The sequence below is a fragment of the Panthera tigris genome, chromosome A1 (genome assembly GCF_018350195.1).
Source record: "Panthera tigris isolate Pti1 chromosome A1, P.tigris_Pti1_mat1.1, whole genome shotgun sequence".
NCBI lineage: Eukaryota > Metazoa > Chordata > Mammalia > Carnivora > Felidae > Panthera > Panthera tigris.
In genome coordinates this window covers 111126149-111140970 of record NC_056660.1, presented here as the reverse complement: position 1 = coordinate 111140970, position 14822 = coordinate 111126149, and the positions used below count along the sequence as shown (strand labels likewise).

Below are 14822 nucleotides of genomic sequence, written 5' to 3'. Positions count from 1 at the left end.
GGGGAAATTTCTTTCATCCAGTCTGGCTGGATTACTCTTTCCCCTGTATAACCGAGGGCCCCAAGAGGACCAGGACCAGACTGTGGGTTTCTCATTATGGCACCCGCAGCGCCCAGCACAGCTCAGGAAATAGCAGTTGGATGTATGAACAAAACACCGAGTAAAGGGTTCCACGTGCCCTTGTCCTGTGGCCTCAGAGGGGCTGTCACCCATGCCCGGAGATCCTGGGGCCACCCAGGGGACCCTCTGTCCAGCTGCTCTCAACTTTGCCCCACGTGTTTTCTGCTGACCTGACTCCCCCGTGTGGGTGTGGGGCCTTTTCTCCCCTCAGCTGTAGGTGTGGCTGTCCTACTCCCAGTCCAGCCAGAGCTCACTCCTCCCTCCGTGAGAGGTGGCACTGCTGAAGGGATGGGCCTCAAGAATACCTCCCCAGCAATGGGAGCCGGTGGCACACTGTAGGGCCTCTGGCCTGGCCAGGTGGGAGCAAGGGGTGTCAGCCAACCCTGCCCTCCCTGTGCCTTCAGAAGATTCCACCATGGCTGCATCAAGGTAGGGACAGGTCCTTGCCAACTCTGCTAGTCATCTGGCCCAGGAATAACACAGAAAATGCCACCTTTTGAAGTGAAGAGTTCTCACTAACCGTAGGAGGGGAAACAGTCCAAAGCGCCTGATCCTGCTGCTCCTTTGACCCCTATATGAGGTGCCCTGGCACTGCTGGGAGGTCACTCCCCCAGGTCGGGCCACCGTGAGCTCCATGCCCACACAACACAGTCCTGCCAGTCACAGCTGCACCTGCTGGGGCACCACGACCACTGTGAGCCTAGAGGAAAGCAGAGTCAACTTCCAAAGAGGGGTCTCCGCGACAGCAGGTCCACAGACAGAGATGACGCTCTGCCTGGTGCTCACCCACAAAGATGAGCCCAGCTTTAAGAGGTTCCAAGAGCAGGGGAGCCTGGGTGGCTCAGTCGATTGAGCATCCGACTTCGACTCAGGTCATGACCTCACGGTTCATCGGTTTGAGCCTCACATTGGGCTCTGTGCTGACAGCTCAGAGCCTGGAGCCTGCTTTGGATTCTGTGTCTCCCTCTCTCTCTACCCCTCCCCCACTCCTGCTCTGGCTCTCAAAAATAAATAAACATTAAAAAAATTTTTTTTAATATAAATAAATAAAAAAAAAAAAGAGGTTCCAAGATCAGTGGTGTTACACCAGCTCAAAGGGGCCATACACACTTATGGGGCTGCCAGAGGCCCTCCCTGGTCTAGGGGTCCTGAGGTGGCTTTCCCAGGAACCCAATAAGTCCTCGCTGCTGAGGTCAAGGGAGGGGATAGCCACTGTGGCCCCTGGATGTGGCCTCTGGCCAAGGTCAAGTCTTGAGCGTCTCTCTCCCCACTCCCCAGGCCTGGCTATATCATGTTGAGGGAGGGAGTAGCCCAGGCAATCAGAATTCGTGGTCACCCACGTAGACCCAACCCCGGCAGCAGGGAAACACCATAACCCAAAGGAGCTGCAGAGACGTCAGTTCAGAAAGCTTGTGTTTAATGGGGGGCCTGTCACGCCCTGCAGGTCACACCGGCACCTGGTGCCCACGCCCCCTACTGCTCAGTGGCCTTTTCAGAGGACTGGGACTGTTTCTTCTGCGGCAAGTCTTCAAGCATCAGGCTCAACACGTGTGCGATCTCACAGTACAGCTCCTGAAGCCTGAAAGTGGAGGCAGGGGAGAGGGGGCCTGAGCTCAGCAGGGGAGGTTCTCCATGCCACCCCAGCTCCGCCCACCACATGCCTGCACCTATGGATTCACCACCCCTGGCAGGTATGGGTTCAAGGGAGAGAAGGGCTGTAGGCCAGATCAGGACAGCTGGAATCCGGGTCTGCCGCTGTGCCTGTGGCCCCCAGAGTAAGTTATTTTAACACATGTGTCAGGCTGAGGACAACAAATCCTGGCTGTAAGTGAGGTGACCGTGTGGAGGTGACCAGACACTGCCTGGCCCGCTCTTGGGCCAAAAGTGGATGTTGCCTGACACCCTCCTTTGAGTTTCTCTAGTCCATGAATTCCTCCAGGATGCTTTTGTCGAGAAACCAGCCTACTATGTCCTTCCTTGCTCAAGAGCCCACTGTGGCTCCTCAGTGCCATGCCGGGCTCCTTCCAGCTCAGTAACAGACAGGTATAACTCCAGCTAATGCACACAGAGCACAGCCCTGGGCCGGGCCAACTCAAAGCTTCACACACTGTTTTTATAGAATCAGCCCAGTAGCCTCTGGTATGACAGGTGGGGAAGGGGCAGAGACCTCCCCAGAGTCATAAAGAAAGGTAGCTGTCGGAACCAGGCCACAAGCCTCAGCTCCTGCCTTGCCAACCAGCACTCTTTCTTCTGACTTCTGTAAAGGGGGCCGTGAGGAGGGGCCTGAAGAGTCTAAAGGGCCAGTCAGAGCAGGCCAGGGAGGGACAGGGGAGCAGAGGCCCCTGAGCCACAGGCCCATCCACAGCCACACAGGCCCTGTGCATACATGGAGTCGTGCATTTCCCAAGAAGGGCCTCCCTGCACTCACCCTGCACATCAGCCACCGCCCCCCTGCTCTCCCAGGGCACCTGCCAGTGCCCCACCCTCGAGGAAGCCTGTGGACTAGGAAAGGCTTGGTCTCCCTGGGCCAGCGGGGCTGGGACTGACTTGCAGATCGTAGTGTCCTGGTTGTCCAGGGTGGACAAGTAGACGTCGATGAAGGGCAGACTGGTGCCAAAATCATCCAAGACCATGGGGTCAGTGTGCCGCAGGGTCTTCTTGAAGTTCTCTACCAGCTCACTGAAACTTTTGTAGTCACCTTTTTTCTAGAGAGGCAAGCATAAAGAGGGCAGTGAAGAGGAAGAAGTAATACCCCAAGATGCAGAGACCTGGGGATCCTGATGCTAGCCCCAGGATAAGTCTTGATCTTCTTAATCACAGGTTCACCCCCACTCCTTCCAAGCCTCAACCCGCCCTGACCAAGGTAGCCTCATGAGCCACCATCACTGACATGAGGACAGGTGACATAGACAGGAACCAGTGAGAGCCCGAGTGCAACTCGGCGTGGTCTCACCCTGCCCTGGACAAACCTGGTGACAGTCAAGACAGGCGGATGTCTCCAGCTCAGAGGAGGGGCTGAGGAGGGATGCACTGACTGCATGGGGGAGGGAGGGCAGGGGTTCAGACCCAGCAGAGCATCCAGGGCTCGGCATGATTTGTTTGGAGAACCCAGGCTGAGAAAAGACGGCTCTCCCCCAGGCTTTCCCCATTGTATCATGTTTGACAGAAGATCTCTAGCCCATTGCGCTCATCCCGGTTCCAGTTTAGAAAAAACAGAGTTGAACAGAGCACCTGGGTGGCTCAGTCAATTAAGCCTCTGACTTCAGTTCAAGTCATGATCTTGCAGTTTGTGAGTTTGAGCCCCACATCAGGCTCTGCACTGAGAGTACAGAGCCTGCCTGGGATTCTCTCTCTCTCCCTCTCTCTCTCTCTGCTGGTGCCCTGCTCACACACACACTCTCTCTCAAAATAAATAAACTAAAAAAAACTAAATTAAAAAAGGAAGGAAGGAAGGAAGGAAAGGAGGGAGGGAGGGAGGGAGGGAGGGAGGGAAGAGGGAAGGAAGGAAGGGAGGGATGGAGGGAGGGAAACTGGAGTTGAGCAGCACCTGTCAGGACCTCCACGGCCTCATCCACTGGGTGCACAGGTGCCTGCCTGGCATCCAGGGGGCCTCAATAACAAAAGCACTCCAGGCAGAGGGCCTGGAAGTGGAGTTGTGCCCAGGAAGAAGGGAGGAACTATAACTATAGTACTCAACTCTCTAAGAGATCCAGAGAAATACAAAAATAGAATAAAGCCTGACTCTGGAAAATACAGGGTATAGGCACCTGCCTTACCTTAGACCAGAGATGTCTGACGTGAGCTGGCCCCAGGGCCCTTTGTGACCTTTGCTTTAGCCCTGACTGTCCATAGACCAGTTCTTTATCCACCCGCCTGGGGAGATCACCTACCTGTGTCTGCATCAGCCTGCTGACCTCTTCCTGCTGCCTCTTCACAATCACCTGCTTCTCCTCCATGAGTGTCACATGTCTCTCCGCCATCAGCTCCCGCTCAAACTTTTTAATGGAGTCCTGGAGAGGGGGAAGATGGAGGTAAGATACAAGCTCTCACTGCATACCCACCCCGTTTTTCTTCTTCCCTAGTCTTACACTGCCGCTAAAGTCCCTCAGCAGGAGGATACCCCATGCAGGGCCAAGCCCCCCGCTCAAGCAGCCATCTGTGGCTGCAGTGACTCTCCGAGCCCCTGTCCTGCTGACTGCCATCCCAGGGCAGGGAAATGCACTGGCTCAGGGAGAAGAGGGGGCCCAACTGGCCGCCTCCTCCCCGGCCCTGGAGACTTGGCCTGCAGCTCCGCCTGCCACAGCTGAGCCCACAATCATTACAGGTGCAGCTGAGCCAACCCCCAGTCCTTACAGGTGCAGCCTCACCTCAGTGTGGATAATCATCACACCCACGAACATGCTGAGGAAGACGAAGGAGGCAAGCAAGATGAAGATGATGGTGAATGCCCGGCTGAGAGCCAAGTTCCGATTATCCAACTGTTCCTGTAGGTCTGTCCAGCCATCGACCTGCTCAGGCAAGGCAGGGCATGCCAAGTGCCAAGGCCCAATGAGACAGGCCTCCTTCTCACCCACCCTAGGGGAGCCCCAGCCCCACTGAGAATGCAGCTGGCTCTGCCTTCACATCAGCCTCTCCCCACCAGCCCCCATCCACTCCAGCCCATATATGGTGGCCAGGGACTCAAGTGCAAGGCACCACTAGGCATAGACAGTACTGGCCAAGGGGCCGCAAGGCACCCCATCCTTCCAAAACAGCCACTGGCTCTCTGCAAGGCCCTCCTTTGGAAAGACCCCAGAGTCTACACTTCTAGACTTGGGCTTTGCAGGCCGATTCTGATCGGATTTGTGACAACCTAGTCCCAGAAAGCCTATGTGACATGGGCATCATTTCTAAAGTAAACTTAATCCAAATGAGTTCTCTTTTGAGAACTCTTTGAAAGTTTTATAACCCTGGGGGACAAATGGGAATGCTTTAGGGAGTCACATGATTAGAGAGAGCAGTGGACCCCTAGCCAGGGCCCTGGCCTCTGCTTAGTCCCGGAAGGCCAGCCTTCAGCTTACCCAGCCCAGCTAAGTACCTGATCATGAGGAGGACCCCATGGAAGGCCCAGCCTGTCCACACACCCACACCCACTCCCTTCTCAAGGCCCCCACCCCCACCGCTGTTCCCAAACACGGTACCGTGGCCAAGCTGAAGAGGGTAAAGAAAGCCACAGCCAGGTTCCCCCAGTTATTCGGGTCACCCCTGTCTGGAACTCCAAACAGGCAGAAGCCCAAGATGGCGAAGATGAACATGAGGACGAAGAGTAGGATGATCACGGAGGCCACGGTGTAGGCTGTCTGCCCCACGGCGGTGATGAGTGTCTGCAAGGCAGAGGCACTGGGGCTAAGCCAGGCTGCCAGGCTGGGAGCAGCTCAGAGGACAGGCCCAGGGTGCCCGACCACAGCTGTCCCCAGCATCCAGTGCCAGGCCTGGCACATAGGAGATGCTCCATAAAGGGTTGGGGGAATGAATGAGTGAACGAACGAGCGAATGAACGAACAGGAACTGTGCCCAGACTGAGAGCTGGACCAATCCAATAGTGGTTCAACAATGCCTGGCCTCCACCCTCAGTCACCCAGGGGCAGACTGTGTGCGCTGCCTTGGGCCTGGGTGTCTGCAACGGCACCACCAACCACTTCCCTCGAACCCCACCTGCCTCTGTGGTCATCCCAATGGGTCCCGCCCCTGCTTCTCAGCTGAGGGCCGGCCTGAACGCTCTTCCAAGCCCAGAAGGAGTTGGGGAGCTACCCTAGGAGAGGGAATGATGAAGGCTAAGAGGAACGTGGCTTCCCATTCGCCCCGAGTACTGTTGCCCAGGCAGGTCTCTGGCTTGTGACCTCAGTCTTGCCCTAGGAAGTGGGCATTTGTCTGACCTCCCACTATGTTGACCTCTCCAGGGAGCACAGTGTATGGCTCCTTACCGTTTATTCTCCACACCCTGGAGTCTTGTAGTAGTAGGAGGAGTAGGAGTAGGAGTAGGAGTAGGAGTTCAAGACATGTTCACCTACCTACATGCTGCAACAGACACTGTTTTAATGCAGGTGGGTGTTATCATTCATCACATTTCAAGATGAGGAAGCACAGTCTCAAAAAAGCAAAAAGCCTTGGCCGGCATCACGCTCCAATACAGCAGCAGACCTAGGACCAAGTCCCGAGCCCTGTGCCTTGTGCCACCAACTTCAACCACAAAAGCCCCCTTTCCCAAGTCAAGAAGCCGTTTACTGGCTCAACACTAGGAACGGAGGTGCCGGATAGAGCTGGGCCACAGGACAGGGAAGCATTGGCACTTCGGGATAACTGGGGAAGCAGAAAGGCAAGCTGAGTGCCCCGGCACTGCCCTGCACATGGACTGCTTTGACAGCTGGCTGCAGAGGGGAATGCTGCCTCTCCTTGCGGGAAGAAAGTCAGTGTTTGGGGATTAATTCCCAAAGAGGTGAGATGCAAAGAACTGGCTCCCTCCCTGCGATACAGAGACAGAACTTCCTTCCCGAGAACTACCATGAGCGAAGGGGTCAAGCCCTCATGACAAATGTTGCAACGGGACGACGCAGTGTGCAGAAGAGGCCTCCCAGGTGGCCAGGGAAGGGGCAGCCGACAGTGGGAGAATGGAAACACCACGGAAGGGGTGGAGGATGGGCTCCAGGGGGGTGTCCACTCCCAGGCCAGCCTGAGGCCCAGTGCTACCTGAGGCCAAAGCCGAGCAGCCTCGAGAACGGCAGTGGAGAAGAGGCCATGCTCTCCAGAAGCCCTGACATGTGGGAATCCTGACAGCTGGCCTTGACGATGTTCTTCAAGCACAACCCAGGCGGTCCCACTTGGTCTGCAGTCCAGGGGTAGAGAAATCCAATCCCAGCAGATGCTGCCCAGAAAGAACCCCATAGGCTAGAAGCTCCTTCCCAAGGAAGACTTGAGCTTTCAAAGCTACAACCTGACCCCCACAGGTGCCTGGTTTTGAATTCTCAAATTCTTTGGAGAAGCAATTCCTGGTCCCTAGCTCAGCTCTCCCGGGCCCTGGGTCGAACCACAGCCGTCCTCCTGGCCCTGGGGCGTTCAGGGTACAGAGAAGAACTTGAGGCATGGCAGGGACCCAGGACCAGCCACTCTTGAGAGAGCACTTCTGTGCAACTGCTCTGATGTGTGGAAAGTGATGAGCTTCAAGGAGAAGCCCCAGCGTCTCCCAGGTTGTTCCTTGGGCTAAAACACAGATAAACGGGGCAATGTGGTCCTCGGGTGCCCAGCTAACAGAACCTCTCTGTGTGCAAAACAACAAGGAACTATTTCCCCATGGTACAGGTTTACTGCCATGTGGTGGATGAGAGTGTCATTTTAATTAATCAGGGGATAGGAGCCAAGATGGGCCTGAGTGCTAGCTTTGGGCTCTGAGGCTATGGCTCTGTTAGAGCCTCGTTTGGACTTCAATGAATATAAATTATCACAGAGGTGCAGGTCCCTCCCTTTGGCACCTCCAGCTCCACCTGGCCCGTGTACAGAGGCTGTGTAATCTAGAGTCACTTCTGTGCCCCTAGGGATCTGGGGTCCAACGATATCCCATAGGCCTTGGCAAGCCACAGGCAAATGGCTTGGTGGTCCCCAGGGAACAACTTTGGGACACAAGGTTTGGCTTAATGACAGAAACCCCTGAGGTCAAATATGAGCCACATGTCCCTGAGAATATTCCATCTACATGTCCATGGGTCTCTGTTCACGTCTACAAGAACCAAAGGCTGAGCAAAGGTCTGTAGTCATCAAGCAATTCAGGCTGGGTCCTGGGACAGACCTTGGTCAGCTGGGAGGGCTCTCCTCTCTTCACTGGATCCCTGCCCTGGAAATATGGGCTGTCTCTGCCAGTCCCTAAACCTCAGGCATCTTCAGGCCTTAGCCTCTGACCAGGCTACCGTGACATTCAGCAAATAGCTCATTCCCTCAGCTTCACAAGGTGCCAGTCTGTGTCACTGTCCCTCCCCCAGACCCCTGTTCTATCTGCTTCCCTCCTCCCCATGCAGCCTTAGGCTTCCTTTCCCTCAGCCCACAGCCATCACCTCCTTCATCACATGCCTCCCACAGGTTTCTGCCACCTCCAGTCCATGGCGACCTCTCTTGTGACCTCACCTGAAAATCCTCTCCTCCACAGGACATTACTCCTCAGCAACCCTCTTGAGGAAGGCTGACTATTCCTCACCAGCCTGATTCAGGAGACCATCCCCCGTCTTGCCCTGAGAGACCCTGTCATCATGGGCAAAGCCCCTGCTTCTAGAAAAGTCCAGCCTTCTAGCTAACTACTCACCCTCATGTCTTGGAATCTCTGCCTCCAGGCTCCACACCATCCTGCTGTCATCCTCAGAGACTTCAGGATCCCTATGGAATATCAACCATCTCCCAGACCTCTTTGTCCCTTGACTCCCTCAGTCCCAGGGACCTTGGCACCATTATTAGGCCCTTGCTCCCTTGGTACCCAACACCTGCACAAACTAGACTATACTTCCAACTGTCTTTCTGACGGTTCCTTCACTCTGAGGTGCCCATCAACCAGCATCCACCTCCCAAGGACCTCCAGTCTTCTTTCCTGTCCATGTGCCTTACTACCGTCCCTAACTGACACGGACTCCAATACCCAGCACCTCTGACACTCCCCTCTCCCGCTTCTAGGACACATTATAGGCTTTATCTCTAGCCTACAAACAAGGGGAGCCACTCTCCAGTTTGAAAGGAAGGTGACTGTGATTTGATGTACCCTTTAAAGATTCTCCCCAGCTGCAGGGGCATCTCCTCTCTTGGTAGTGTGGGAAGCCAGGGCAGGAGTCCTGATGAAGATGGGTGGTGATGGAGAAAAGATGATGGCTGTAGGAGTGAAAAGATGTGGACAGGTCACTAACTATGTAGGAGGCCATGTAAGAGGACTTTGAGACAGAGGCGTTAATGCTGACACTCAAACTTACAACCTGGCAGTTGAATGGGGGTGGGGCGCACCCTTCACAAAAAGACCCAATGCAGGAGGAGGAGCCAGGCTTTGGGGATGAGGGTGGGGCAGAGTGATGATTTCCAGTTTAGACAAGTTTGAGTCTGAGGAGCACGTGAGATGTCCAGGAGGCCGTGGGTCTGAAAGTCAGGGGGTGGCGTGGGAGGGTGCAGACCCCTGAAATGTGGAAAAGATCACCAAAGAGGGTATGCAGAGTGGGAGCTGAAGAGCACTCAGGACACAGTCCTGAGAAAACAGCACCTGCGGGCCGGGCGAAGAAAGCACACATCCGAGCAGTCAAGTCATGCTCAAGAGGCTGGAGGAAAACCAAGAGAAGGCGGTGACAGGGAGGCCAGTGGAACTGGCCAGTAGACTTGGTGACAAGGAAGTTGTTGGCAACCTCAGAGAGGCTAGTTCCTTTGGAGGGAAGAAGCCAGAGCACAAATGACAGGTAAGGCAGTGGGGACTAGAAGTACACATACCTCTTTCCAGGAGCCTCCCATGAAGGGAAGGAGAGGAGGACTGGCCTACGCTGTCTGGGAGGGGCACACAGGCACGTGACTACATGAGAGCATGGAATGAATGGGGGGGTGGATCTGTGGCAGGGCTATCTTTTCAACATTCTCCTCATTTTCTCCCCCAGGCCTGGGGCTGCTGAGTGTAGAGCCCAGGTCCTAGACAGACACGCAGGCTGGGGCTGGGGGCAATGTCTCAGCAGAACAGGCCGACACACACCCTAGCTGCTCAAATGGGTCCAAAGCAGCCCCCTCCTGGAGAAGCATGGATATGGGGCACAGAGCCAGGGCGAACTTAAGGGCAGTTTGGTTCGGCTTTCTGGAGCCTTCTGAGCCAAAGAGCTGCACGTGGTGCACCTACAGCTTCCAGAACAAAGTTGTAAGATTATTCTCTTCAAGAAGCAGCAGATTTGGGGCGCCTGGGTGGCTCAGTTGGTTAAGCATCTGACTTCGGCTCAGGTCATGATCTCTCGGTCTGTGAGTTCGAGCCCCACCTTGGGCTCTGTGCTGACAGCTCTGAGCCTGTTTCAGATTCTGTGTCTCCCTCTCTCTCTGATCCTCCCCCGTTCATTCTCTCTCTTCTCTCTCTCTCTCTCTCTCTCTCTGTCTCAAAAATAAATAAACATTTTTTTTAAAAAAAGAGGCAGCAGATTTTTCATTGTACGGGGAAAGCAGTGAGTGGCCAGAGCCACCAAAAAGCTGGGGACTCCTGGGAATGTAGTTCAAATGTAGCCTGTGCCATAAGAAGTCAGTCCTGGGGGATCAGGTCATGATCTCACAGTTCCTGAGTTCAAGCCCCATGTTGGGTTCTGTGCTGACAGCTCAGAGCCTAGAGCCTGCTTCTGATTCTGTGCCTCCACCTCTTTCTGCCCCTCTCCCAGTTGTTCTCTGTCTCTGTCTCACAAAAATAAACATTAAAAAAAAAAAAAAACTTAAAAAAAAAAAGAAGTCAGTCCCTTTGTAGCATGGGAGAGAGGATAAGTTCAGGTGGCCACTGGAGTCAGACACACCTTTCAAATCTCATCTGTGACATCTAACTGCAGAGTGACTGTTGGCCTCAATTTCTTCATCTGCAAAATGGAACTAATAATACTTTTCCTCAATTGTTCTAAGATTAAATGAGACAATATTGGTAAAGATCTACCTGCCACAAGGTAGGATTCAGTAACTGGATAATGGTAGTAGAATTATTATTTTGTCTGGGGCTGGTGGGCCGATAGGCCCTGCTGTCTACACTCCCAGGCCGAGGTGCCCCCCAGGTCACTCACCCGGATGCCACGGCTATAGGTGATAAGCTTGAGGATGCGCAGGGACTGAATGCCGTCAGCAATGTTGAGGTAGGGGTAGTGCTTGCCCTTGAATTTGCGGAGACTGTAAGGAATGAAGATAATGATGATAATGATTATATCCAGCAGGTTGTAGCCATCCTTCCAGTAGTTGATGGGGTCCACGTAGAGCTTCATGCAGAACTCAGAGCTATAGATGGACACAAAGATGAGCTCCGAGACCTGCAGGGATGCCAAGGGTTGGAGAGTCAGGCTGAGCCACAGAGCCCCGGAGTTCCACCCTCTCCCTGCCTGAGGTACTCAATCAAGTGGGTGCATTGTCGGAGGGAGGGTACTCCTAAGTCACCCATGTGACAGAGAAACCCAAGCAGAGGCCCAGGCGCACAGTGCACACACAGTGTGCCTGATTCTCCTCTTTCTGAGTCTTCCCTCCCTGCAGCCCTAAGCCTGGGGCTAGTTCGGACCCAGGGTGCTTAAGAATGACGGACTGACTGGCAGACAGAATGACCATCTAGGCCCTGGTATTAGCAACTCGACATGTCAGGTGACCTGAACGTAAGCTTTCCCAAAGAGAAGATCCCAAGTTTTCTAGCCAACCTGAATATCCAAATTTTTAGGAACAGAGATGAAATACTCAAATATCTACTAATAGGTATCAATTAATCACACATCCCAAAATCAGTTAAGTGAACTATTTCTGAAGAACACTAAGCTTTTTTCCTCACTTATATACTTTATGAAATAATCTTATTCAAAGTCTTCTCATGCATCTATAATGCCAGTGGCTTTGATTTTACCAGGAAAAAAAAAAAACAAAACAAAACTTGAGTCAAATAACTTTTTCCTTATCATCGGTGCACTGATTCACCGAAGCAGCTTTGTTGACTAAGCATCTCCCATGAGCCAAGCAAGCACTATTTTGGCATGGGAAAATGCAACAATGAACAAGGCAGAAAATGTCCAGGCCCCATGAAGCTTATGATCTGGTAGGGGAGACAGAAATGAACGCTCAAACAAATACACAGTGTAACATCAGAAAGGAACAAATAGGAGAAAAGGAAAGAGCCAAAGGGGATAGAGGGACTGGTCATGTCAGGGAGGGAGAGTCATGGCAGCTGTGTTAGAAGAGGTGGTGGTGACTGGAGGCCTTGAAATGGAGCCATCATAAAAACTGGGACAAAGTTCCCAGATGTTAAGTACAGGGGTCTTACGCCGAGAAAGGGTTTGTTCAAAGAACAGCAGAGTCAGCATGGCTAGAACAGAAAGGGGAGGCAGGCCATGTAGGGAGGGCCTTGTAGGCCTGGTAAGGGCCTTGATTTTAACCTCCACCTTGGAGGATTTTGAGCAAGGGAGTGATATGAACTGATTTACATTTTTATGAGATCTAGATGGAAAAGAGACCGGTGGGGAGCTGGCAAGAATAAGGACTGGAAGGCGACTTTGGGAGGAGGTGACAGATAGCAGGAGAATTACTTCCCACAGTCAGCCAGCAAGAGGTGAGGTTAGACTGGACTGGATCGGGGGATGGTGTGGCGTCGAAGAGAAGAGGCACAAGGAGGAAGTATTATGTACGCTGCCATCTCAGGACTCACTGCTGGAGCCCGGGGTGCACAGGAAGGCAGAAGGCAGAGAAGACTCTAGTGTTGCAGACAGAGCAACTGGGTCAGCGGGGATGCCTTTCCTGAGATGAGTTTCGGGTGAACTGAAGTGGACTAGAGAGAGTTTCTGGAGGGAAATAGAAAGGTTTTTGAGGGGCGCCTGGATGGCTCAGTCAGTTGAGCATCTGACTTCGGCTCAGGTCATGATCTCACAGTTCGTGGGTTCCAGCCCCACGCCGGGCTCTGTGCTGACAGCTCAGAGCCTGGAGCCTGCTTCGGATTCTGTGTGTGTCTCTCTCTCTGCCTCTTTCTCTCTCTTCTCTCTCTCAATTAAATAAATGTTAAAAAAAAAAGGAAGGTTTTTAAGATTTATCACCTTTTAAATATATGCCAGATGCTGCCACTGGAAAGGGTAATTCAAGCCACAACTATCCATTTGGGTAACAATAAGGCAGCTGGTGTTTTATTCGTCCTGTATACTTATGTTTGTGGCCCCTACTTGGCAACCATTTACATACATTTTTATTTCTTAACTACTATGTAATATTTAAGATACACAAGATGATGTAAAAAAAAAATAACAGAATGAACAACCATATATTACCACCCAGCTTAAGAAATAAAACATTATTGGGGCGCCTGGGTGGCGCAGTCGGTTAAGCGTCCGACTTCAGCCAGGTCACGATCTCGCGGTCCGTGAGTTCGAGCCCCGCGTCAGGCTCTGGGCTGATGGCTCGGAGCCTGGAGCCTGTTTCCGATTCTGTGTCTCCCTCTCTCTCTGCCCCTCCCCCGTTCATGCTCTGTCTCTCTCTGTCCCAAAAATAAATAAAAAATGTTGAAAAAAAAAAATTAAAAAAAAAAAAAAAAAAAGAAATAAAACATTATTACCATGCAGGCAGTCTCCTGTCCAGCCCTCAATGACCCAGTCCACTTCCCTCCCATGAAGGTAATCCGACCATAAATCCAGAACTCCTGTATTTTATACTCTTACCACATATATATCCCTAAAAGTACATGGCATCCTTCTGCATTTTTTCATATATTACACAAATAGCATAGCCACTGAAGTATTCTTTGGCAATTTGTTTTTCTTTTTTTTTTTTTTCATTTAAAATCTATGAGATTCGTCTCTGTTGCATTCGTAAACCTAGTTTACAGTTTTACTACTATGTAGCAATACCACTTAGGAAAATACTGTAATTTATTTATCCAAGAACCCACTGGGTGATATTTGGCTTGGTGGTAATTTTTACTATTGCAAGCAGCATACTGGTACAAAAAGGTAGAGTAATACTTGTACGTTTTATCATACCCATGTGTAAAGCTTCTCCCAGTAATATCTACAATATCTACTAATATCTACGAGTAGAATTAGTCAGTGCCGGACTGACGTCAGCATCTTCCACTTCGTCGAATAGAGAAGTGTTTTCTGAAGCTACTGTACCGATATACCTTAATATCAGCAATGTTCCTATCGCTTCACGTGTTCACCAACACTTCGTACTGTTGAACTTCTTCATTTCTGTCAGTCTGATGAATATGCAGTGGTATCTGATTTTTTTATTCTGCTTGTCATTTCTCTAATCATTAGTGAAGTTGGACATCTTTTTATATGTTTAAATTGTAAGCTGCCTATTTCTTATCTTGTGCCAAATTCTCTGCTGGATTGTTCTTTTTCTTACTGGCTTGCAAGACAATCAAATTTTCACGTATTCTGAATCTGTACTATGTGTCACAAATATCTTCTACGCTGACGTATGTTTTCACCTTTTCAATGATCCTTTGATGAACACAAGTTTAAAATCTTAATGGAATCAAATTAATCAAAGCTGTTTTTTCATGATTTATATATTTTGCATTTTGTGAAAATTTTCCCTCCTGAGATCCTGTAAGTATACTCTCTTCTAAACATTTTAAAGTATCACTTTTCCTGGGTCTTTTGTTATTATTAAAACAATTTTTTTTGACATTTATTCATTTTTGTGAGAGACACAAAGCATGAGTGGGGGAGGGGCAAAGTGAGAGGGAGAAGTAGAATCTGAAGCAGGCTCCAGGGTCTGAGCTGAGATGGTGACCTGAGCCAAAGTCGGACGCCTAACCAACTGAGCCACCCAGGCACCCCTTGTGTTGGGTCTTTAAGCCAGTTGTGTGTGCTGTGAGGTAGAGATCCAGTTATATGCTTTCTCCACATGTACAACCAATGGTCCTAGGACTGTTTCCTGCAGAATCTTCCCTGGTGCCACAGGTACGTCTTCACACGGGCCAGAGTCTGGTTCCAAGCACTCTACCCTGCTGTGCTGGTCTC

At 51.7% G+C, this 14822-nt stretch overlaps 1 protein-coding gene across 2 annotated transcripts in view; it reads right to left on the bottom strand.

Annotated features, from left to right (window-relative positions):
• Positions 1-1520: 1520 nt before the first annotated feature.
• CATSPER3 (cation channel sperm associated 3) overlaps positions 1521-14822 on the bottom strand; it is a 36059-nt gene continuing 22757 nt past the window's right edge. For both annotated transcript variants that reach the window (XM_042984281.1, XM_007087726.3), the window contains exons 3-8: positions 10902-11141; positions 5301-5483; positions 4488-4628; positions 4011-4130; positions 2668-2825; positions 1521-1699 (exon numbers count right to left, since the gene is read on the bottom strand). In XM_042984281.1, coding sequence (XP_042840215.1) covers positions 1594-1699; positions 2668-2825; positions 4011-4130; positions 4488-4628; positions 5301-5483; positions 10902-11141 — 948 coding nt within the window. In that variant the 3' untranslated portion in view covers positions 1521-1593. The remainder of the gene's footprint in view (positions 1700-2667; positions 2826-4010; positions 4131-4487; positions 4629-5300; positions 5484-10901; positions 11142-14822) is intronic.